This window comes from Phoca vitulina, unplaced genomic scaffold (genome assembly GCF_004348235.1).
Source record: "Phoca vitulina isolate PV1807 unplaced genomic scaffold, GSC_HSeal_1.0 scaffold36, whole genome shotgun sequence".
NCBI lineage: Eukaryota > Metazoa > Chordata > Mammalia > Carnivora > Phocidae > Phoca > Phoca vitulina.
Genome location: NW_022589739.1, coordinates 1815612 through 1839594, shown reverse-complemented (window position 1 = coordinate 1839594; position 23983 = coordinate 1815612). Strand labels below are relative to the sequence as shown.

Genomic DNA, 23983 nt, shown 5'->3' with positions numbered 1-23983 from the left:
TTTCCCAGAAGCTACACGGCATTGTGATACAGCAACACGCTGAACGCAGAAGCAGAAAGGAGAATCCAGCTGTCTTCCACTAAGCCAGACATTAAAGAGATTTGCAAAAACATAAGACAAAGCTATCCTTCTTACTATTTTGTTATTTTGAAAAATACACTTAATGCTCAAAAGTGTTATTTATATTAACATCTAATGGGTTTATTATTATTTTAAAATAAATACATAGTCTAATTTTCAGTTTTAATCTCATATGATAAATATTGATAAATATGTCCCACATAAACAAAAACTCTTTGGGATACTTAATAACTTTCAAGAGTGAAAGGGGCCTTGAGACCAAAACAAGTTGAAAACAGCTGATCTGGAAGGACTGAGTTTAGATCTAGAAGGGATTAGATCTAGGAAGATGAAGGGTTAAAAAGTACCTGCCGGGGTGCCTGGGTGGCTCAGTTGGTTAAGCGACTGCCTTCGGCTCAGGTCATGATCCCGGAGTCCTGGGATCGAGTCCCACATCGGGCTCCCGGCTCAGCGGGGAGCATGCTTCTCCCTCTGACCCTCTCCCCTCTCATGCTGTTTCTCTCTCTCTCTCTCAAATAAATAAATAAAATCTTTAAAAAAAAAAAATAAAAAAAAAATAAAAATAAAAAGTACCTGCCGTAGTGGTAGGTTAGGTCTGTAAAATCCTCACTGCTAGTAAATTTGCTCCATACGTGCCCAAACCAACAACTCTTTACGTGAAGTTAGTAACTGGATGTATCAAATTTTAACCCTTTCACTGGGAGACTCATGAACTGAACGTGGGCTTTTGAGTTAAAACACTTGTTGTAAACAAAAACTTACAGTCCTTTATTTGCTCTTTCCCCACCACGACCCCTAGGAAGTATCTTAAACCTTATAAACCTTGTAAAAAAAATAAATTCTCACCGTTCTTTCCATTTAACGTGCAGAAAAGTAAGGAGCCAAACAAGTTTGTTGTTGTTTTTTATGAATCAGGTCTTAAACTAGTAGCTAGGCAACCAATCAAGTAGCCCTGACAACAGAAATAAAAGGAGCTTAATGATTACATGTAGCCAGGAGCCTATATACAACACTGCATAGCTGCCCAATGTTACTGGTTAGTGGTTCAAATGTAAAATCTAACATTAATAAAACTTAAAATTTTTCCTGATGCTTTAGGATTTTTGATCTGCATATGCTATTTCAGAGAAACACTATCACAAGAATAAATAGAAATATTCTTTTCAAGGACATACGCATGAGGCATATATATCTAAGTAGACCCAGCACAGGATTTTAGCATTCATTTCATTAAAATTGATGTTTGAAACTCAGATGCAACTGCCTTGTCAATCTCACAGAGATGTAGGGGACAAGTGAGACACTGGACCGAGGGAGCGCTGGAGCAAAGTGATCTAGAGCTGTTAGTTTCTTGATCTGCCAAAGAGGAATAGTAATACCTACATCCCTGAATGTGGAAAGGTTCAAGAGATATAATACATGTCATACCGGTTTTGAAACTCAGAAGCACTATAAAAACATACGTTGTCATGATGTGAAAAGTACTACCTAAATGTTTTTTTAAAAGCCAACTATTGCTCTGCTTTGCAAATGTTACAATTCGAATTTGTCCCCTTCCTGTAAAATCCGTTAATGTGTCCAAAACCCTCAAGGCACATGTTGTTGTTATCTGGGGAATAGGTTGACACAGAAAAAGGCACCGCAACTGAACATATTAGTCAACTGCTCACAAAAACGACCACCCTGATGAATCAGTCCTATGTACGTACACCTTTGGAAACAACAAAACCTCACTAGTCCGTGTGCTCTCTAAGAAGCTCATTCATTCCAAACACTTGGCTAAATAATTTGCTGGCAATCTCCTTTCACTTATTGTTGTGTGGCTATATTGATCTTCTGTCTGAACTTATCCTGTCATGTAACAATGAATGTGTGAATCAATTGTATAAATAACAAAGAGCTGTGCCAATTGACTATGTGAAGCAGAAGACATCCAGTATGTTTTTCATTTCCAATAAAAGGGGGCAGTATTACATCAGTGTAATACTGATGTACTGTTCTGATATTTTTGCCAAGTATGGTTGAGGAGCAAGAATCTACACTTGCAAAAATTGAAAAACTGCCTTTTTGAGCAAATAGGACCAAGTTTACAGGGCGCCTCAGTGATTGAATGATTATGTTCCTATTAGCTTGGTTGAAAAAAATATCATTTGGGCATGAGAGATGCATATAGTTAGCAAGAATCAGGTTAAATATTTTCAAATATCATAGACTGAAATTTTGTTTTTTGGAAATATGTGAAAACATATATTAAATTAGTAAGGACAAAAGCTCGCTAGAATTCTAATATAATCACATTTGAACATTATCATGTTGGTTATGGCCAGATTCTAGCAGGCAGCTCCTAGTGTATACCAGTTACTCAAAAAATGAAAAAGAAAAACGCGTATCTTGACTTTGTAAGAAGGTGCTGTTTAGCTTCTCAGTAACCTTCTGGCCCCAGGGAGCAGTAGGTTAACCCATTCACCACTGGAGAGTATCAAAGAGTAAAAATTTAACAAAATTAACAACTATTTGACAACCTGTCTAAGGTCTTAAAGTAAGTAAGGATGTAATATTAACTGAGCATCTCCTGTGTCAGATGGGTACTCTACATATGTTTTCCCTCAAAGCAATCCTTCAAGGAAAGGGTAAGGATCTCCATTTTACAAGTATGCTTACTGAGACTCACAGAGGTTAAGTAACTTAATTAAGTAACACAGTAGGAAAACAGCACAGGATGCTACTAGGATTAATCCTAGAAACTGAGTCCCAGGATTAATCAACTCCAATACCCATGCTCTTCCCAATTTACCATGTGGCCTCTAACTGTGTTGCTGTTCCACATCTCGCCTCCGCTTCTGCCTCTTGGTCTATATTAGCATCATTCAACCTTCACTTTCCTGACTGATAGCTTTCCAGGGGCAGAACCAATGGACAGTGTGCCATGGAAGAATGCCTTACACCAGACAAGAGGTGACAAGTATGCAGGATGCAGGGGACTCAATGCTTTTCTGCTTCACTATTCTTGTTTATTTTTACTGCCTTATTCCATCAAAGGTTTGAGATTGCCAATGTAAAAGTACTTCTATGTGCAATAGCCCTGAAGATCTCATAGAAAATTAATAAATGAGTCCAGCACAGTTCTATAAATAAGAATGTCATTGTCTAAGAATTAGGACAGCTGGAAATTTCATTCCTGTTCTGCCATGAACCCACCATGTGACCATGGCAAGTCATTTTCATTCTCTAGGTCTCAGTTTTTCCATCAGTGAATTGAGTGATTGGGCCAGTTCAAATGTAATGTCCCCTCCAATTCTTCCACTCTATACTTTTAATCCCATCAATGTACGTCAGAGATAGCGTGATAGGAGTGCCCAGTAGTACCTTGCTTTGGTACCTGATAAGATCAAGCATTTTTCTTAAAGGATTCTCAGAAGGTGAGGGGAATGGCAGTTCAGACCACATGCACATAGATGTGTAATCTGCCTATTTATGAGCAACTCTGATCAGTAGGGAATCAGTCTACTGGCTCATCAAAATTATTAAGATGAGCAAAATAACCAGATTCCCAAGTTACATAACAGCTATTCAGGAAAGCTCTAACCAATTACCGAGTCAATACTCAAACATCAGGAAGGTTAGAGAAGTTACAGATGACATTTTAACACTGAAACAGCCCACTCTGCCTCACTTCTCTTCTGGCCAGATGCCCTTCGCTGAGCTCTAAGGATATTTAGAAGCAGCCTATTTAAAATTCTGCTGTGTATTGTCATGACTAAAATACTTTCTATCTTAGAGATGTCAAAACAACAAAATTTGGTAAGCAATTAGTCTATAATATGATCTAATTGCACTGGTACTTAGGGATAAAGATGGATGGAGTTCTTGGTGTGGAAAGCTAAAACTGAAGGCAGTAACTTAGACTTCTGCTGGCAGGACACTCACAATCCACGCACAGAGGCTATGTTGAAATGATGGAGCATAACAGCTCCTAAGGCGCCGTTACAGTCTATTGTCCCTACCATCTATATATTTAACGGACCCTAAATATCCTGTGACACAGCCGACCAGAACAACTCCATTGGTGCCGTTCTGGCCAATCAAGTCAACAATGGTTCATTTTAAAGTGCTAAAATCAGGATATACCCAACAAAGTGAAATATACCATGGGCAAACTTGTATTCAGATGGACATATATATGAATCTATACATTACAAAGACACAAGCGCCCCTATGCCTGTGTAGGAAATGTTTGTCCACACTCATCATACATATGAAGCATATTTTATACATACCTACTGTTACTAAATGTCACAAAAACACTCTACAGTGGATATCCTGAGGCTTTGCCCAGATCCCCCCTCAGGACTGAGAGGTTGGCTCCCTCAGCTGCAGGGGGCATCGCTGGTAGCTAGCCCTCAGTTGTTGGCCCTCTTTGGCATTGCCTCAGCTAAAGAGAGTCACCTCACCCAAGGTCATGTCCCCTGGCCAGGGTAGCCCTCATCCAATGACTGGTTGACACAAGTGTATAAAAGTTCACCCCCTCCACCCAATTTAGGACAATTCTGAATGGCCATGGCAGCCTTGAAGCTTCCCCTGGGGTTGACTGAGGCTTGACTGAGACTGCATCATAGACCAATCCTGTTTTTGTCCTTTTCCTTCCACGGGTGGCAGTTAGAAAGAGCACACCACAATAAACATGCTCGCTAATGTCTATCTCCCACTCAGCTTCTCAAGGAATCCAAATCTGTGACACACTGCTTTGCGAAGACTGTCCAAATAAGAGAGTGACAAGGTATGCTTAATAAATTATAGGGTTTTATGACAGCAACTCTGTGAAAAATTCTCTAAAACTATATTATGGGTTATAAAGAACAAATTCATAAATCTAATTTATGGATCTCTATATTTAAGAAAACAGATAATTCCAAAGTGAACAATTTCGAAGACACTTAAATTCAATTTGTCACAATCCATTTCACCTATCTTATTGCACATTATATATTTACCCTCTTTGACCTCAGAAGAAAATCTAAGCCTCAGAAGAAAAAGCAGTATCCTATGGAACCTCATAAAATTAAGATGGATATTTTGATTATAAGAATGCCAAAGCTACCATAATGTGGTTCTTAATTTACTCTTCTGTATGCATCTAACCTAACAAGCAAGGATGGATATAAGCTCTAGAAACTCAACAAAGCCTATAAACCCACAAAATACATGTTCAAAACAGTGAAGTTATTGGGAGGGAGATCATGTTAAGGAGAGCTTGTGAGCTCTCCTTGTACATAATGGAGTATAACGGATTTTTCCATTATGCTTGACTTTTCCAGTGCCCAAAATGCAACCCCAGTAAAGTCATCTACAGAGAGAGCTCTCTTCATCCAGGAAACCAGAGTTTTCTGGTTCTGCAGAAACTACTTTGCCACTTACCCTCAGGGGCTCCATTATATCCAGTGTGACATATTTTAGGTCAAGTTTGGATCTATTAGTACTTTTTTCAATTGTAACCTAATCTCTCATCTCTTACCCATGTCTTCCAAAGCAAAATAAGATTATTTCAGTACCTCAGACTTCTCCCTCCCAAATGAATTGAGAAAAGTCAATGAACAACACTTAAAATTAACTTGCAGCGTTTGAAGTTAGTAGTGTCTTAAGTTTGAACTCCAATTGCAGCTGATGATACAAATTCAACAATACAGGGTCACAGTGTCAGACAAACAGAGATTCACTGCTGGAAGCAAGGTATGCCCAGTGCCAATTTACTACTAGGTATGCTGCACCTGGATTAGGATGCTCTCTTCTAAGCCTGGTTGGAATGACAGATGGCCTTCAGTGAATGGCAGAGTTGCTACAACAATACTGAATTTATTTCTCATTGCTCCCTCAAACTAAATGGCATAGGCACACATTATGTTTTAAAGATTCTCCATGCTAACATTCAGAACAAAAATTTCTAGATGCATTTTTCCAAGAAATATTTCATTCAGAGCATTAATCGGAAGCAAATGATTTTCATAATTTAATAACAGAATGGTTATTTAAATGAAATAATTTTTTTGTGGAATGAAGTTTCTGAGATGTATTAATTCTAAATATATTTTATCTAGCCCAGTGATTTTTTAACTAGAGTCCATATTCTCCTTCCTCCCCCAATACTTTGGCAATGTCTGGAGAGAATTTTGGTTGTCACCAAAGGGAGGGGTGCTACTGGCATCTAATGAGTAGGGGCCAGATAGTACCCCCCCACCATGACAAAGAATTATCAGGCCAAAAAAAAAAAAAAGGTCAATAACGCTGAGGTTGAGAAACCCTGATCTAACTTAATTAACCTGAAGTTTCCATAGCTTTGTATAGCAACTCAGTTGTAAAGAAGTTTAACTATGTGAGTTAGCCAAAATGCCAAAATCTGAAAAATCTACTCTTTCCTTCTTCTGACCCTCCCATTATTGTGTGAGGACCTCTTAAGTCTGACAAAATAGTATATTTGTTCTCTATATTCAAGGTCACCCATGATTTAGTTAAAGGGGATAGGAAACATAAGAAAATGCTCACTCTACCAGAAGCCATACTAGGTGTGTTCACATATATCTTATTTTTTCGTTGTAACTCAGGTTACTATCCTCGTATTATAGACAAAGAAACTAAGATTCAGAGAGGGTAATCAACTTGCTAAATATCACACAGATGGTAAGTGACAACTCAGTGACTACTATTCCAAGTGAGAATAGTTTTTTTTTTTTTTTAAAGATTTTATTTATTTATTTGAGAGAGAGAATGAGAGACAGAGAGCATGAGAGGGAGGAGGGTCAGAGGGAGAAGCAGACTCCCTGCCGAGCAGGGAGCCCGATGCGGGACTCGATCCCGGGACTCCAGGATCATGACCTGAGCCGAAGGCAGTCGCTTAACCAACTGAGCCACCCAGGTGCCCCCCAAGTGAGAATAGTTAAAACTCATTAATACTTTCTCATATATGCAAGGAAAATTTCTGAATCACTAATGGTTGTACTACTCAAAGAAAACTTTGGAATCATCGATAGTTAATGGGATGAGGAGGATAAGTAAATTTTCACCATATATTTTTCTGTATTGAATTTTCAGTAAACATATATTACTTTCATTTGAAAACTAATAAATTAAAAAAGATTCAAATAAATAATTGACATACTTCTCAGATTAATTTTAGGATTAACCCTTGACAAAAGAACAAAGTAGGAGATGGTCCCAAGTGTATGTACCCAGTCTGTTGTTGTTGACCCAATTTCCCACTCAACGTCTCTATGCCAATACTTGTTTACTCATTCAGATCCCCAAAACAGATCTTATAACATTATTCACATCAAGATTTAATATGTTATTTCATGGTGTTCTCACTGAGAATATAGTATCAAAGATTGAAAGATTGACTCTGTGTTTATCTCTAATATCAGAATGGTAGAAGAGGTTTGGGGGCAAGACTCTTCTTCTCTTGTGGTCCTGAGACCTCACTCTATATGTAACCATTTATTCAGGCAGTTCTTAAAGAGGGGTTCTGCCTTGTGAGGATGGGGCACTTAGTTGATTGAGCAGATCCAGTGACCGGCATGTGCATGAAGAGGCCCAAGTACATAAAAGTTTATGGCTTAACAGGCACCAAAAGACACATATTTCCCCAAATAGTTTCTCTCCTACCTGATCTGAACCTCCCACCAAGAGGATCAATAAAGGCAAAGGGGTCCAATAGTGACCAATTTTTTATTGATTGTTTGATGCTAACCTTAGTAAGTCAGTGCAGTGAGGACACAATAAAATTCTTCATTAAGCTTTGGAAGTCAACCCTTCCAGAGCTAAGCTTCCTAATCTATGTAAGGACTGATCACATTCATACTTTGAGAATTCCATCATACATCCATCCCCTTAAACTCCTTCCCAGCCCATGAACCCCAGCCATCTGCTAGAATGGCTAAAGAGTATAGGAGATCAATCAAGGATGAGAGGTTGATTTAACATGAGCAATGGTTCTGTATCCCACTGTAATTGGTTGAATTGTGTCCCCCAAAAAGATGTCTTCAGGTCCTAACCCTTAGTACCTGTGAATGTGAACTTAAATGGAAATAGGGTCTTTGCAGATGTAATCAAGTTAAAATGAGGTCACACTGGATTGGAGTGGACTCTAAGTCCAATGACTTGTGCCCTTATAAAAAGAGGGAGATTTGGAGACACACACACACACACACACACACACACACACACACACACACACACTGGTGACAGCCCTGTGGAGAGAAGCAGAAACTGGAATGATGCAGCTATAAGGCAAGGAATGGCAAAACTTGCCAGCAACCATCAGAAGCTAGGACATGGCAAGGAAGGAATCTTCCCTAGAATTTTCAGAAGGAGTATGGCCCAGCCAACACCTTGATTTTAAACTAGTCTCCAGAATAGTGAGAAAATAAATTTTTGTTGTTTTAAGCCATCTAGTTTATGATCATTTGTTATAGTTTTAGGAAATGAATACACCCAAAATCTCAGAGTGTCACATCACCATACGTTTTGACAAGGAAACAAAGAAAAATAAACAACACCCTGGTTATAGCTATATATTCAAATACTTAAGTAACAGTACACATGACCTTGTACTTGTGTTGTGACCTTTTCCACATGCTAGTTTAAAACTCCTTCTAGGAAATAGGAAAGTATAAGTTTATTAGAAAGAATGGAGTCTAGCAAGGATGGAAACAAAGAGGAGACTCTTGGTCCTAACTTTTAAGTTATATTCAGCCTACACCGAATAAACGTATGAATGGACTTTTTAAATTTATTCTAAAACTGTTACCAAAGACACTGCCCACTATGCTACTCATTTGTTCCTTTACAGTGCTCATGTTAAAAAAAAAAAAAAAAGAAAAAAAAAGAACTTTCAGAATGTGGCACTGGGAAAATATGGTCATCTCTTTTTAAAAAATGGCACGTTTCATTCATTCATCAGATAATCAGAATTTCTCACCCAGTGTACTACAACAGCCTCTCAACTGGTCTCCCTGTTTCCATTCTTAACTTCCTGCAGTCCATTCTTGCAGATTAGGCAGAACAATCCTTTTATATGTAAATCAGACCATGTTTCTGCCCTGGACAAAACCCATCTGGGGATTCCTATCACCCTCAGAATAAAATGCAAATCCTTTCCAGGGCCTACAAGGTCTAGCATGTTCCACCCCAGGCTATCACTTTACTTTATGCCGCACGGCTCTTCCTTCTCTCACACTACTCATGTCACATGGGTCTCCCTGTTCCTGGTACACTCTACGGACCACTACATGCACTCCACTTACCCCTGCCACCTGGATGCTCTGCCCCCCACTCTTCCCCTGGCCTGCACCATGCCTTCACTGAGGTCTCCCTCAATGTCACTTCCTCACAGTCCTTTCCACCCCATCTAAAAGAACACCCTCTAACTCCCTACTTAACTTGCTTCTATCTCTCTCACGGCTTTTATTCACCTCCTGATACTACTGACATTACATTATCTATTTAGTTGCTGATCTCGTCGTTGTCTGTGCTCCCTCATCACAGCATGGGCTCTGTGAGAGCAGGGATTTGTGTCCAGCTTGTCCACTGTTGTATCTCCAGTGCCGAGAACAGTGTCTACTATAGAATAAGCACTTGATACGTAATTTGGTGAACCAAAAAAGAAATGAATGCATTTTGTAAGTTGCTTTGTTTTATTTTTTGCCTTGGCTGACAGGAAACTTAGTCATAAATTCAATGGTGAGTCATAGTAATACAGTAGCCTTCATCACGAGCATATATGCTTCTTCCTTCTTTTTAAATATTCTGATGTTCTATTCCTCTTCTAATCACCTCATATCCCCTTCATTATAAAACATTTTAAATCTTTCGTAATGGGACACAAAGGCCCCAGTGGGCAGGTAGGGTGGGTGCCAGGTTGGGTGCGTGGGAGGCAGCCCCGCAGTAAGTGGGAGAGGGGGTATGTGTTCATCAGCAGTAATGCTTGAATGTGACACAAAACAGCCCTCAGGCCAGAAACCCAAACTTTTGGCTGCCTGGAGGGAGCCAGATGAGAATGAGCCAATGGGTCTAGCAGAGCCAGTGAAGGAGGGAAGCAAATTTTACCTTTTCATTCCTGCAGTTGTTCAGCCCCATATTATTCACGGAGGACAGTTTCCCATCCACACCATGCGGCTGGTGCTGCTGTTGTTCCCGCTGGATCTGTTCGCGCATCTTCCGAGCCTCCTGAATGGCTTTCATCACTGTGTCCTGATCGCCAAACAGGGCGGGGGAGTTGAGACTGGACAGGATATCTGCATACACAGGATGCATCATCAGAAGCTTACGAGACTAGATGCTAACAAAATACTGCCACTTTCCACTCCCCTGTAGAATGCTGCCTTCTCTGAATAAGAAAGGGGTGTGTTTGCTCCTCGGAAAACTGCAGGAGCCCTGGGGAAACCAGGATGTGCTGGCCTCTTAGCCGCTGGAGGACAGCCCAGCACGCCAGTTAATCGGGGCCCTGTCCCCTTACCTCCTCGCAGAGGAAGGTTCCGAGATTCCAACTGCCAACTCTGTGTGTGTGTGTGTGTATGTGTGTGTGTGTGTTCTGGTGAGATCCAACCATTAGTAGGGGAGTAGTAGGCAAGAAGGGGGTAAGGAGAGGTACAGAGATATCTGTGCTGCTGGGTATACTAATACAGGAAAGCTGGTTCTGGCCTAGCAGAAAAAATTCGGGGAGGCTACATGTGTACTACGGTGACAGCTTTATCCGTGTGTTCATATGTCCACTGCAGGAGAGAGGGGGCGGGAAGGAATACACTGCACTCTGCGTTCCCCAATCACTGGCTGGTTAATGAAGCATTCTACTCATCATGCTGCCTCAGTTATTTACCAAGAGAATGACAACCCATTCCCTACCCCCAGCCGAACACCTACGGCTCTCAGCTCCCTGTCTTCCTGATAGGGAGGCTGTATGTGTGGGAATCGTTTTCACATCAGTACAAAGCTTCAAATAAAGTGAGAATAAATATTTACTTTCGTTATATTCCATACAACTCAGAGGGAAAAAAAATAAAATTAAGCTGACCAATTCTCTTCCATATCTTGCATTTTACTGTAGGTTAAAATTAATACTTTACATAAGCTTTTCCCATTTTTAGACTGAAAGAAGGCAATTGCTTGCTGAGTGATCGATTTCAGCTCCTGTGGTAAAGTTTAATGTGATCCCTTTGTTTGTATCCTGGTATGAACATTTCATGGCACATGTATGTGTATGCACACACATACACCTCAGACAGGACAGAGGAAACCAGGCCAGAGTCAAGTCCACACCATGCATGTGTGTGTGTGTGTGTGTGTGTGTGTGTGTGTGCAGTGCACGTGCATATGCATGAGTTTAGAAAGAATTCCCAAGGCTTTCTAGAGTAAATTGTTTAACAGTCAAACAATCGCTTCTTAGGATATAGAAAACCTCTTAGCTTTTGCTCTGGAGCTTTTCTGATAAAAACCAAACAGAACATTTCTATCCAATACCGTCTGGACAAAATTGTGATTCCTTCGGCCCATTTCTAGCTTATGATCTAAGAAATATGCCCTGCTCAAGTATATACTCCGTAAGAGCAGGGCCTGTGAGTTGTCATCTTTGTCCCTCATAATGCCCAGGATAGCAAACACTTTCCAAACAAAATTCAGAACTGGATAATGAGAAGGCCAATAAAGCTATTTCAAGATCAAGCCTATTATTTATCCTTAAGTTGGCTTTTTTTCTTATCTCACAACTTCCAACAATCTAGCAACCATATTCACATACTGGAAATGATTCACTTCTCTCTCCCACATGAGTATCACTGACTTGGAGTGAAAACCTCCCGGCCCCCTGCAGAGGCATCCAGACTCAAAATGAGAATAGGCTGCTGTATGGATCCTAATGTCCCAAATTTTAACGAGGAAGGGGTATATCTCACCATCAGAAGATTCACTTAAACCCAACACAGTGCAGCAAACACTCCAACTGTGAGTTCACAAAAGAGAGCACCGAGTTTATATAACTCAGGCGAGAGGACCCAGATTGCAGTCTTGGCTTTACTTATTAATGGCTACATGGCCTTGGGCAAGCTGTTTTACCTGTAAGAATCATTTTACTTCATCATACGATGAGGGTAATAATGCACTACGTCATAAGATGATTGTGAAAAATCAAATGAGATAAGATAGGCAAAAACGCTTTTCAACTGTAAATGGCTACACTTACATACTATTTTGTTTATTATAATAAGCATTTCAGGCTCCAGGACTCAATAAGGCAAGAAAGGTAATGTGGTGAAGAAACATAGTTCTCAGTCCCCAATCCCTTGTTATCTCTGTGTCTTATATGAAAATTAAGAGGCTTAGTAACAACATGTTAATACTTCCTTGGCACTCTGCTACCGACAAATGCTTTCACGTTTATTGTTCTATTCCACGTGTATATGTAAATGTGGTGGTATTGGTTCAGTCTAGTTTTTTTTTAATCATATGCCTTCTAGGTGCCAGAGACTGGGTTAGGCATTTTATATGCATTTTTCTCTCCGGATTCTCATAACAACCTATGAGCTAGGTAATAATATTCCCCTCTAAGAGATTAGGAAACTGAGTTCAAAAATATTAAATAACTTTCCCAGGGTCACATAGCGAGTATGTGAAGGCTCTGAGTCCAAGTGCGTCTGATGCCAAAACCCATGTTTTCCCTCTTTACTTCTCACTGGGGTATGAACGTCCCTAGAGATACTTGGCACCGTATCAGAGAGTGTAAGAAGCCCGAAGATCATTATGACATATCTTATCAGATATCAATTTTATTTCATACTATGTCATTGAAGTGTGTCATTCACATTTGTTTTAATGCAAAGCTAATATGGGATAAGATGTAAAATTCACATACATTTTAAAAAGAAAATATAAAACTTCAAAGAAATTTTGGACTTTTGGCAGGCAGCTTGGAGGCCAGGTCCCTTTAGCCCCTTGGAGGCTCTTGTCTGCCTAGAGTTACTTCAGTGGCAAAGCATTAACCAAACACAGAAATCCCCAAGTCTCTGATTTACTGGATCTAACTCAGCAGTCTCTAAAGAACCCATCCCAGCAGGATTTATATTATGACCTTTTCCAAAAGTTCTAACCACCCAAGACACCGAAAGGAGTTTTGTTTCAGTAGAAAGGATTTTACTTTTACTTCTTTTTTTTTTTTTCTTGGACGAAGGAACACTTTGGAAACAGGGATCAGTCATCACTGGACAGGTTTGCTTTCTTTTACCTAATTCATAAATCTCTTCCTGTTGTTGACATTTCCATTTACCTAAAGAGGATCCTCTTCCCAAGCTTCCTCCAATGGGGCTGGGGATGCTGCTTTTGTTAGGCAGATTAACGGGGCTGGTTTTGCTGGCTGGGAAGAGGCTCTGGGTGGGAGATGTTGGGGACTTCACAGGCTCGGCTGTCTTGGGTCTGGAAGAGAGATTTAGCGGCTGTGCTGCTGCTTCATCCTACAAGAGTTTAACATAAATAATTATTAAAAAAAAAAAAAAGACAAATGAAGCACATTATCACTTAGTAAGCCACAGTTATTTTACACCTCAGAGACAATGCCACATTCTCCTACAATAATAACAAAAGAAGCTAATTATCTACCTCCTTGAAGATTCATCGGAAGGAAACCTCATTAATTTCCCTGTGTTATGCTTCTATTTACATTAACTGTGTAGTTGGATCATTCTTTTTGCCAAATTAAAATCTGAATTAGCTCACATTACAGCTTAATTTCCTAATGTGTTTTCAAGGATCTAAATTAACCTAGGGCATTTACAAAGAATTATTTAAAATTTCAGCAGCTCTGTAGTGCTTTTGTGTTATTCTCTCTGAAAAGTTCCTGCAACTATAAATAGGCTCTGCAGCTAATTTTTTAATATATATTTTAAATCAAACAATTGCAAGTACTTTAAAAATGGAAACACCGGCTTCTTCTCTCCTGGGCCTCTGCCCAGGGAGCCACATGCCACAGCATGGTTTCTATGTGGCTTTCTGGGTGTGGACACTCCTCATGGTCTATATTCTGGTCTCTATTCAGGTTTAAAATTAATTTTTGCAAAGAGCAAGCACACATTATAATTATGTTTTACATACCATGCTATATGTAATTTATTTTTCGTGTCTAAAGTGATGTCTCTTTATAAAATTCTTTGCTGTGTATATTTACAGAATGTCTATTTTAAGATGCCTGTTCTTCTATACTGGGCACAGTATTCAAGTATCTGACTTGTAACTCTAGTGTAACCAGGAGCTTGAAAGCTAAACTCCTTGCCTTTATTTTGTCTCATTTATCCTGTCATTAAACACATATAACAACATGCCCATCATTTTAGAAATTTAGTTGTAATATAAACATATTCATTTAAATGTTCAGTTTTAAGATCTATATTATTGTGTTCTACAATAAAATTGTCAGCAAGTGTTAATTTCTCTTTTGCTTCTGAGAAGGCATGGAGAATTTTTTTAATGTCATTTTTTAAAACACAATAGAGCTTGGAAACAGAACATCCTCCTCCCCTTTGGGAAGAGAGCCTGATCCTACCTGATCTCTAAGGTCTCCCCTAGTATCATGGTCATTGTTTAAGGGGGGGACAAAAAGAGATGCCAGAAAAGGCTACTCAGGAGGATGATTAGAAAGAGAAAATAGAAACAACACTCACAAAAAGCCAGTATATACACCAAGGATTGTGCTAGACATTTTCACGTATATTAGCTCATTTAACTAGCAGTAAGTCTATCAGGTTGGGCAGTATTATTCTAAATTCACAAAGAAGGAAGGGTCAGAGTGATAAAATCATTGTTCAAAGCCATACATGGAAGGACAACATGTGAATTCCAGTTTACTGGACTCCAAATCCCAGGTCCCTTTTCTATTAAACTATCAGAGAAAATAAGTCATTTCATAATGTAGTGAAATTTTTTTTCTTGGTAGGAAATAGATAATCTGGCACATCTCTGTTGCAATGTACATTTGTCTATATCTAGACACAGGAGGGGGTCTCAGGAAACACGACTGCATCATTATGCATGTCAAAAATGTCTTCTGAGGGGCACCTGGGTGGCTCAGTTATCAAGCGTCTGCCTTCGGCTCAGGTCATGATCCCAGGGTCCTGGGATCGAGCCCCGCATCGGGCTCCCTGCTCCACAGGAAGCCTGCTTCTCTCTCTCCCACTCCCCCTGCTTGTGTTCCCTCTCTCGCTGTGTCTCTCTCTGTCAAATAAATAAATAAATAAATAAATCTTTAAAAAAAGTCTTCCGTGCTTGATTACAATTTACTTCTCTTTACTCTGCACTCAAAGGATATTTAGACTAATTAGTTCCTTTACTCCTATCTAAATAATAGTTATTTATATGCTAGGTATATAGTTTTCTCCATGTTTCTTTTATTTGGGGTTCACTGAGGTTCTTAGGTATCTGAGTTCAGACTGTTCTTCAAAGTTGGAAAATTTTCAGCCATTACGTCCTCAAATATATTTTTCTGTTCCTTCCTTTTCCTTCTGAGGCTCTGGGTGCATACATTAGGCCAGCTGATGTCCCACAGTACTGACAGGCTTCTTTCTATGTACTTCATTTTGGATAGTTTCATCATTCTGTCATCAAGTTCACTAATCTTTCCTTCTCTGATGTCTAATCCCATCAGTACTAGTCCAGTATACTTTTCAACTCACAAACTATATTTCTCATCTCCAGACATTCCATGGATGTGTTCCACGCCTTGCCTTATAATGCTCATGTTTTCCTCTATCTTCTTAAATATACAGAGCTTATAGCATCTATTTTTTTCAGCTTTGACTATACCCCAATTATTTATTTTTATAATTCAATGATTGCAACTTCTGCCAACAATGCCACTGGGCATGGGAAGCATCTACCAATTCTTTTTCACCATGGCAGGCCCGATATTGGTTCTCACGGCATGCCCTGGCCTGACAGAAATTTCGTGGGTGTTTTTTAGGAGGAAGATTTGCCTACCTCTTCATTTGGCTATAGTTGGCTGACCCTGTAGTAGCTGTTTTTACTGTCTTAACGACTAATTCTATCATCTGTGCCATCTTGGGGTCTGTTTCTATTGATCGACTTTTCTTCTCATTATTATTCATATTCTCTTGCTTCTACAAAAGCCTGGTAATTACTGAACGGATGCTACACACTATGAATTTTACATTGCTGGGTGTTGGAGTTCGTGTATTCTTTCAAATACTTGTGGACTTTCTTCTGAGACACAGAAAAATTTGGTCCTTTCTAGGCTCGCTTTTAAGCTTGTGAGGTAGGTTCAGAGAAGCCATTAATCTAGGGGTAATTTGGCCCCATTACTGAGGTAACACCCTTTGGGCAACACTACTTGATACCCCGTATGTCAGGAGATCTTTCCACTCTGGCTGATGGGAAAACAAACCCCTCTCAGTCCTTTGTGAACCTTGCAATTGCTTTGCCTGCTACATCTGGTATTCTCCCCTGGCCTCAGAGTTTCCTCATATGCATATGCTGATCAATATTCAGCTAAATACAGGGGAATCTTCTACAGATTTTCAGTACTCTCTCTCTCTGTGCAGCTCTCTCCTCTCTGGTACTCTACCTCACAAATTCTACCTACCCTGGCATCCCAAAACTCTGAACTCTATGTCTCTACTCAGGGAGCCCACCATGTTCCATGTGGGTAGCCCTCCTTGCACTATGACCTAGAAACTACCTCTAGACAGTAAGCTGGAATAATCATAGTACTTGCCTCACTTGTTTCTCTTCTCTCAGGAATCACTGTCCTATATTCCTATTGCAAATGTCTGAGAATCATTGTTTTATATATTTTGTCCTATGTTTTAGTTGCTTAAGCTGGGAGACTAAATCTGATCCCGGTTCCTCCACTGTAGCTGAACATGGAAATCCTCTAGGTATTCAGTTAGGCTCTCTCTTGGCATACAACTGGATATTTCCATTACAACCACTACCACCAACACCACCATCATCTTCTTTATTACCATCAGATCACCATCATCACAGTTACTATACTTACATTATGGAGTGAATACTATCTGCTAGAGGATTTAAGACTCATAATATTAACTCCCATTTTTCCGAGCAGAAAACTAAGGCTGAAAGAAGTTAAGTAACTTGCCCAAAGTGACACAGATGGTAAAAGCGGTAGAACCGAAATTTGAACAACAACAACAACAAAAACCATTCTAAGTTCTGATGTTGATAATTATAGTAGATAAAAATTCTGAGGGAAAGAAGGTATATAAGACCATCTATGTTTAATTTTGTTACCTTCAGCAAGCTATGCCCTATGTCATGTGGTCACGTTACATACAGAGGGAAAGCAATGATTACAGAGAGAATCATATTTTAGTGACCATAATCCTTGCAATTACCAATTCATGAGATTATTCTCAGAACTTCTTCAATAATAGGTAGCAGCTATTTTTTTTAATTTAAAACATTTGCTTTATGCCTTGATCTATATATTTTTACCCACACATACAATAAACAATATAATAAGTATAAAGAATGTTTCCTTTGTTATTAACATAAAATATAGTCAAGTCAAATTATATAGAGAACTCCCTAAGAATTTGCATGCGGTCAAGTGAGTAATAAAACTCAGTTGGCCCACAAAGCTGGAATGGTAAAAGCAGATGTAAACTTGAATTTAACCAGGGAACATTTTACTCATCTAGTAAAGGCTTGGTTTGGTGCAGTTCCATTTGGCCAGCTCACTTATAAAATGACTTTTTCACGTTAAATATCTAATATTCAATACCTCAAGTCAATAATGTTTGATATGTCCATATTCTAACAACTATAATTAAACAAAGTGCTTTGGTTTGAGTTGTAGTGTTCTGACTCTTATTCACAAACAGAAACTTTTGGAACACAAAATAGATAGCCTGTTTCCATAAGTCACGCTACCTTATTAAATGTAAGCTGCCTATTGTCATACCTCAATTTTCTAACAACAAAGCGTAAATGTTCATCTATTTCTTTGGAGAATCTAAAGCATGGGCAGCATTAAATTAATTCCTATCTGCACATTATAGAAAATAAAACAATTTCAGGGGTTTTGCAGCATTTGATGTTGTTTTGTTGGTCTTAGATGTTTCCCTTGTGAAAATTTAATAACTGCAAATTTTCTCCAAAGGTAGTACTCTGGGCACATTGCAGTAATACCTCTGTGCTTAGCCTATCCCTCTAAGTGGGCAAGTGAATGATACAAAACAATTGTTTCTCTGAACTATATTATAAAAACCAACCAGCACCACCTATAGGTACCAGCTGCAGCACAAAGTTGGAGCATATCACCCATTTCCCTCTGTCGCCAAATACTTCCTGGGTGCCACGTTTTAAGGCACTGAAAATTAGTGAGGAGAGGCATCTATCAATGTCCCAGCCATAACTTGGAAGAGCCTGTTTATCCTCTCACAACTACCTGGCATCAAAGGATGAATAGATAATGACACCACTCATTCCTCAGAGCCCACATTAACTATTCTTGAAGGAGAGACCTTTATCAACAAACCATATGAAATTCAGCAGTAGATTCTTTTCTGTCCCCTTTTTTTAAAATCTAAAGTTTTGAGAACCTCCTGTTCTGGTACTATAAGTTGGCTCCCACCTGTTTAAGGAACTTCGAGAGAAAGTGTCACAAGTCCATGACAAAGACTAGAAATAAAACCATGGCCACTCATGCCAGTGAACATTAAAAAATAAAAGCCAGAATCCAAAGCGGAAAAGCTCCTGAGAAGTGAATTTGCAGATTTAGGTAAAGATCTCACAATATGGCACTATTGTCATCAAGAGGGAAACACCTGTTTCTCAGTGCTCAATCATGAAATCTACCATAAAGAGGAGCATTTGGGGTTCCTTTATGCTGCTCTGCTTCCTGCTGTTTATTCCCACCCCAGCCTGGTTCACTACTTTTCTTGTGACGCTGTTTTCCAAACTGTTTTCACAATCCTGCAAAGCAAGTACCTTAACTTGAGTTACAGGGCTGGTCCCTCTCTTTTCATTTTTTATCCCGGTAGGTGAGACTGCCCCTGCTGGGTTTGGTGGCTGTGGAGCTGATGGCATCTTTGCTCCAGGTGACACCTGCATGCTGGCCAGCTGAGCGGCATAGAGCTGCTGCAAAACAGGGAAGACAAACATTATCTTTTTAAAGGCAGCTGAAATTGAGTTTCGCAAACAAAACAAAACAAAACAAAACAAAAACTTACCGTATTGTTAGATAACTATTTCTCTGACAGCCTTACAATTTCTCTTTCACTATTTTTTAAAGAGGAAATAAGAGAGACCAAATAATATAAAGAAAGGGTACTAGCATGAGAGCCATTGTCCTGTTCCTGGTCCTTCTAGCAATAACTCTATGAACCTGAACAAAGGGTTTGGGTGCTCTAGAACTCAGTTTCTTCGGTACAAAAAGGAATTTGACTAAATGGTTTCTATGATTCTTTCTAGTGCCTAAAATTGTTATAAGAAGTTCTTCAAATGTCAGTATGTCCATTCATATAATTTTAATATTCATGAACTAACTAACGAATCTGAACTTTCCTAGGGATTCCTGGAAGAACATTGTTCTTATTCAATACTGACCAAGCTTCTCTTGGGGATGCTGATCCTTCTGGATGATAAGAATGCTGCCCTCAAGATCCCCGAGGCTCAACAGCAGTCACTGTTTTCTTGAGGTCTTATTTCTAGACAGCATATAACATAATCCTCAAGATAATATAGCCAGATTCTTGACCAAAAAATGAAATGAAATGAAATGAAATGGAATGAAATGAAATGAAATGAAATGAAATGAAATAAAGCTTCTTTTTTCCTAGCACAGGATGTTAAATCCTTAACTGTTGATTTATTCGCTTTTGGGTGAAATTGGTAATAAATGAATGTGTTAATCTGCTATGGTTAACCAGAATTCAGATACCTCAATCTTCACACTATTTAATGCTTGGAAACTCCATTCAAATATTTTCTTTTCTTCTTATAATCAGGATTAAGCCATTACCTTGATAGTCATATTTCTATCATAATAAATAGAAAGCTTCCTAGTTCATCAACCACAGGGAAAATAGCTCAAACTTTGCCATATTAGTAAGGGAAAAAAACAGGTGGTTTGTATGTAATTTCCAGCATTACTATCATTCAGATGGACAAATAAAAAAAATTACAGTAATCAAAAACAGACCTTTCAGCACATGTAATTAAATGAAAGCTTAATAAAGAATAATTTGCAAGAGCCAGATGTGCTTATGTCATGATTGTTGCTTTCTTTGGAACAATTTTTCTAATATAACAAGCCTCTAAAGAAATTAAAGTTTCATAATTCTGTATGTGCAATGACTCAGTGGCAAGAAAAATTCACAAGTAAGAGTCAGTCAAACTGCTAGGACTTGGGGAGAAAAGGCTACCTCTTCTGTTTCCTTTTTACTCTGTGGTATCCTTTTCCTTTGAAATTCAGCCAGGTATCTCCAAAGGGGGGACAAGTGAAGCTTCTGAAATTTTTCTGCTTGGATAAAACCACTGAAGAAAAGTTTTATACTGAATGGAGTGAAGATGGTTGAGAGCTGAAAAAGCGTCGGCCACACAGTATCTGGTGTCGTGACCAATATGCCCTCCTACTGAGTATTAAAGAGTCATCAAATCTGAGAGAGGCAAGAGTCCTTAGGTATCATTTATGCCTTCATTTTCCCTCAATAATTCACAAGATCAGAAGAAAGTCAATTTTACTCAATTTTGACTCCTCCAGGGAACTTCAACTAGTGAAAGACACAGAAAAACAAATCCTTGGGAACAAATCTGTTTTTTAAAAAGCTGACTAAACTCAGAAAGCCTTCAGATTGAACAATACAGTTGTTTTTTGCTTTTTAGAAATAATATTAATTGCTTCCTCTAAAGCTTTGAAAACCATTTATTTCATATCCCTTTCTAGTGGTTTGTACCTAAGAGAGGAAAGACCCCAGAAATGCTGAGATTCCTCAGAGTTCCCTGTGAACTGTGATCACTGGTCGTGGCAAGAAGCAGCATCGCCACATACCATAGCACTTACAGAGCTGGGTCAACTGGACAGTAGGATATCAGATAAGATGGAGTAGAATAAGCCTTGAAATAAAAATCAGAAAACAGAGCCCAATGTAAAGATAGAAGGCGCTCACGAAGGTAAAAATTGTCACATCCTATCTAACAAAATATATAATTTTAGATGTAAGTACCATGCTTCAGACTCAAGACTTCAGATCTGACCTAGAAAAAAAGAATGCCATTCACTGAATAGGTGCAGGTTTACCAAATGATTTCGCAGACAGCTCATCTTCTAAGCTAACATTAACTGAATATGTTCTATATGCAAGTCTCTGTGTTAGAAACTGTGGAGGATTCAAAGTCTTGGAACAAGCACATAGCTTTGGAGAAGATGTAAGATAGATCCTGAACACTTGATGTGCACCTTTTTTGTGGTGCTTATCACTTTTTTTAAACCTGTGTTTAGTTGTACACATATGTCTTATCATGCTGGATAGACCATAAGCTTACTGAAGTCATGATCCACCTGATTATTTGAATGCCTAGCAGCAAGAATAGTGCCTTGCAAATAAAAGATAAGCAATCAATATTTTCTGAATTAACATACTATGTAAAATCACTGGATGTTAGGAAGGAGAGATATTCTCTATAAATGAGGCAACAGAAGTGGTATATGATGATATTTATCGTATATGATGAATAATTTTATGCTCCTGAGTTAAAAAAAAAAAAAGGAAAATAAACCCAGCCCAAATTAAATCACACTGTTTCACAAGACATTAATCTTTTGAAGTCATTTGTTAAAATGTTAACTAGAAAGCTTTTCGATAACTGCTAGCTTCAGTCACCTGTCTCAAATTTTTCTGACACAAATTCTACTGTTGAGTAGCAACTGAGGGGGTAGTACCAATTTTTCTTCTCAGCCTAGTTACTTATTTAGTTTCTCTAAATGCTACGGCATCCTTTTTTGGAAGAACATAAAATATGAGTTATTCAAATAAATAGCTTTAGTTCAAAAACTCCTTTGCAGGCTAATGGTTTGGGAAAGAGAAAGGTTAAACTCTGATAAACTACTGCATGAGGGTTTACAAAAGTGTCATTCCACATAGGATTCTGAGATCATAGTTCATAGTCACAATGATGATGATGAACATTCATTTCCAAACACAGTTGAGGTTTATAAAACCAACGATGTAGTAAAGCTTGTAACAGGCTTAGCCAGAGTCTCACAAACATTTAAACTTTGGTGAAGACTATTTCTGTAAATATAGATTTTTTCCATTTCAATTTTGAAAAATGTTCAATAATTGTTTGGGATATTGTTTCTTTGTCCAAGATACATAAAAGACATGCAGTGCATACATGTAAAAAATGAGCCTAGCTAAATATTTTTTCAAAATTATAAAATCACACATATTTTATAGGAGCATTTTCAGAAATGCTTTTACTATTTTATGGCTAAAAATATTCCACCTTTATTATTATTAGTTCAGGTTTAATAAAGTAGCCAGTACTAAGATTTTGGTACGTTGAAAAATGCCACACTTAGTCCCAGAACTGAAAGGGTCTTACCAGATCATTTAGTCTAGTCTTACCTCCTCCTTCTACTGATGAGTGGAGGACTATAGAAGAGAAGTGCCGTGCTCAAGACGGCATAACTAGTTAGTACTGGTATTAGAAGAACACTCTAGCTCTCATTTCAACATTACCATTTAAAGTAGAAATGACTATATGATGAACCAACCATTGTACCCTGCAGGGACATTTCCAGCATTGATGAATTTGTTCAATGGCAAATCTTTATCAAATGCTTACTATTACCTAAACATTACGCTAAATACCAGAGGTGCAACAGCAAGCAACTCTGAAATAGCCCATGCCTTAATGGAGCTAGAAAGAATAACTGATATTAAATAAATGCTTAGACAGTAACTATGAACTATGGTTAGGTTGAGTGCTGAGAAAGAAAAATACAGAATGTCAAAAGAACATCGAACAAAGGTATTTAACATAGTCTGGAGAATCAAAATAGCTTTTCTAAGGAAGTAATACTTTAAGTAAGAATAATCCAGGTGGAAAGGCTATAAAGAACATTCCAGAAAAAAGAACACTGATCATTATGGCTCTGAGATAGAAAAGAAGGTAACATTTTAAGAAACTCAAAAAGGGCCAACGTGGCGGGACTATTGAGTGAGGGTGGAGTGGCATAAGAAGAGGCCAGAGAGGGGTAGAGTCTTAATAGGTCACATTAATCATTTTAGACTTTAACCCTCAAAAAAGAAGGATCTAGAAAAAGCAATGAACTAAAACTAAGACACCTAGAATCTTTCCCATGCTTTACCACTAACTCATTGACCAATCTTTTAAATGAATTAGATTAAGAAAGTCCTATGAAGAGCTCACAAATCCATAAATATATACCTCTAATACTGTTTCTAGAGTTCTGTGTCCTGAGACTAGCCTTAAAGAAAAACCTATCTTGCATTCGGATCCTAGTGATACTTTAATAACTAGGCCTACTTACATTCAACACAAAACAATAGGTCTACCAAATTCAGCCTTATGGTGAAATTCTTGAGTGTCTTGGACTATATACATTAGTCTATGGTCAGGACCTAAAAAATGTATTGTGTCAGTCATTTTATAACACTACAGCACTTGGGAAGAGAGGCCTGCTTTACCCCCAGTGCAGCCAAATTCATGTCAAATTATAATGAGTAGTGTCACAGTGTACCTAATACTTAACATAATGTGAAATATACAGATATATATATATAAAATACCTGCTTTCTATGATAAAATGATGTAAGATCTCCAGTGGAGAGCCCCATAGAAAAAAAAGGTGCAAGGGCTGTATTCT

At 38.5% G+C, this 23983-nt stretch overlaps 1 protein-coding gene across 10 annotated transcripts in view; it reads right to left on the bottom strand.

Annotated features, from left to right (window-relative positions):
• SOX6 (SRY-box transcription factor 6) overlaps positions 1-23983 on the bottom strand; it is a 595827-nt gene that overhangs the window by 68915 nt on the left and 502929 nt on the right. For 9 of the 10 annotated variants that reach the window (XM_032426940.1, XM_032426941.1, XM_032426931.1 and 6 more), the window contains 3 exons: positions 19078-19227; positions 13385-13568; positions 10177-10364 (listed from right to left, as the gene is read on the bottom strand). In XM_032426940.1, the coding sequence (XP_032282831.1) occupies positions 10177-10364; positions 13385-13568; positions 19078-19227 (522 nt within the window). The remainder of the gene's footprint in view (positions 1-10176; positions 10365-13384; positions 13569-19077; positions 19228-23983) is intronic. The other variant, XM_032426938.1, reaches the window with a different exon arrangement.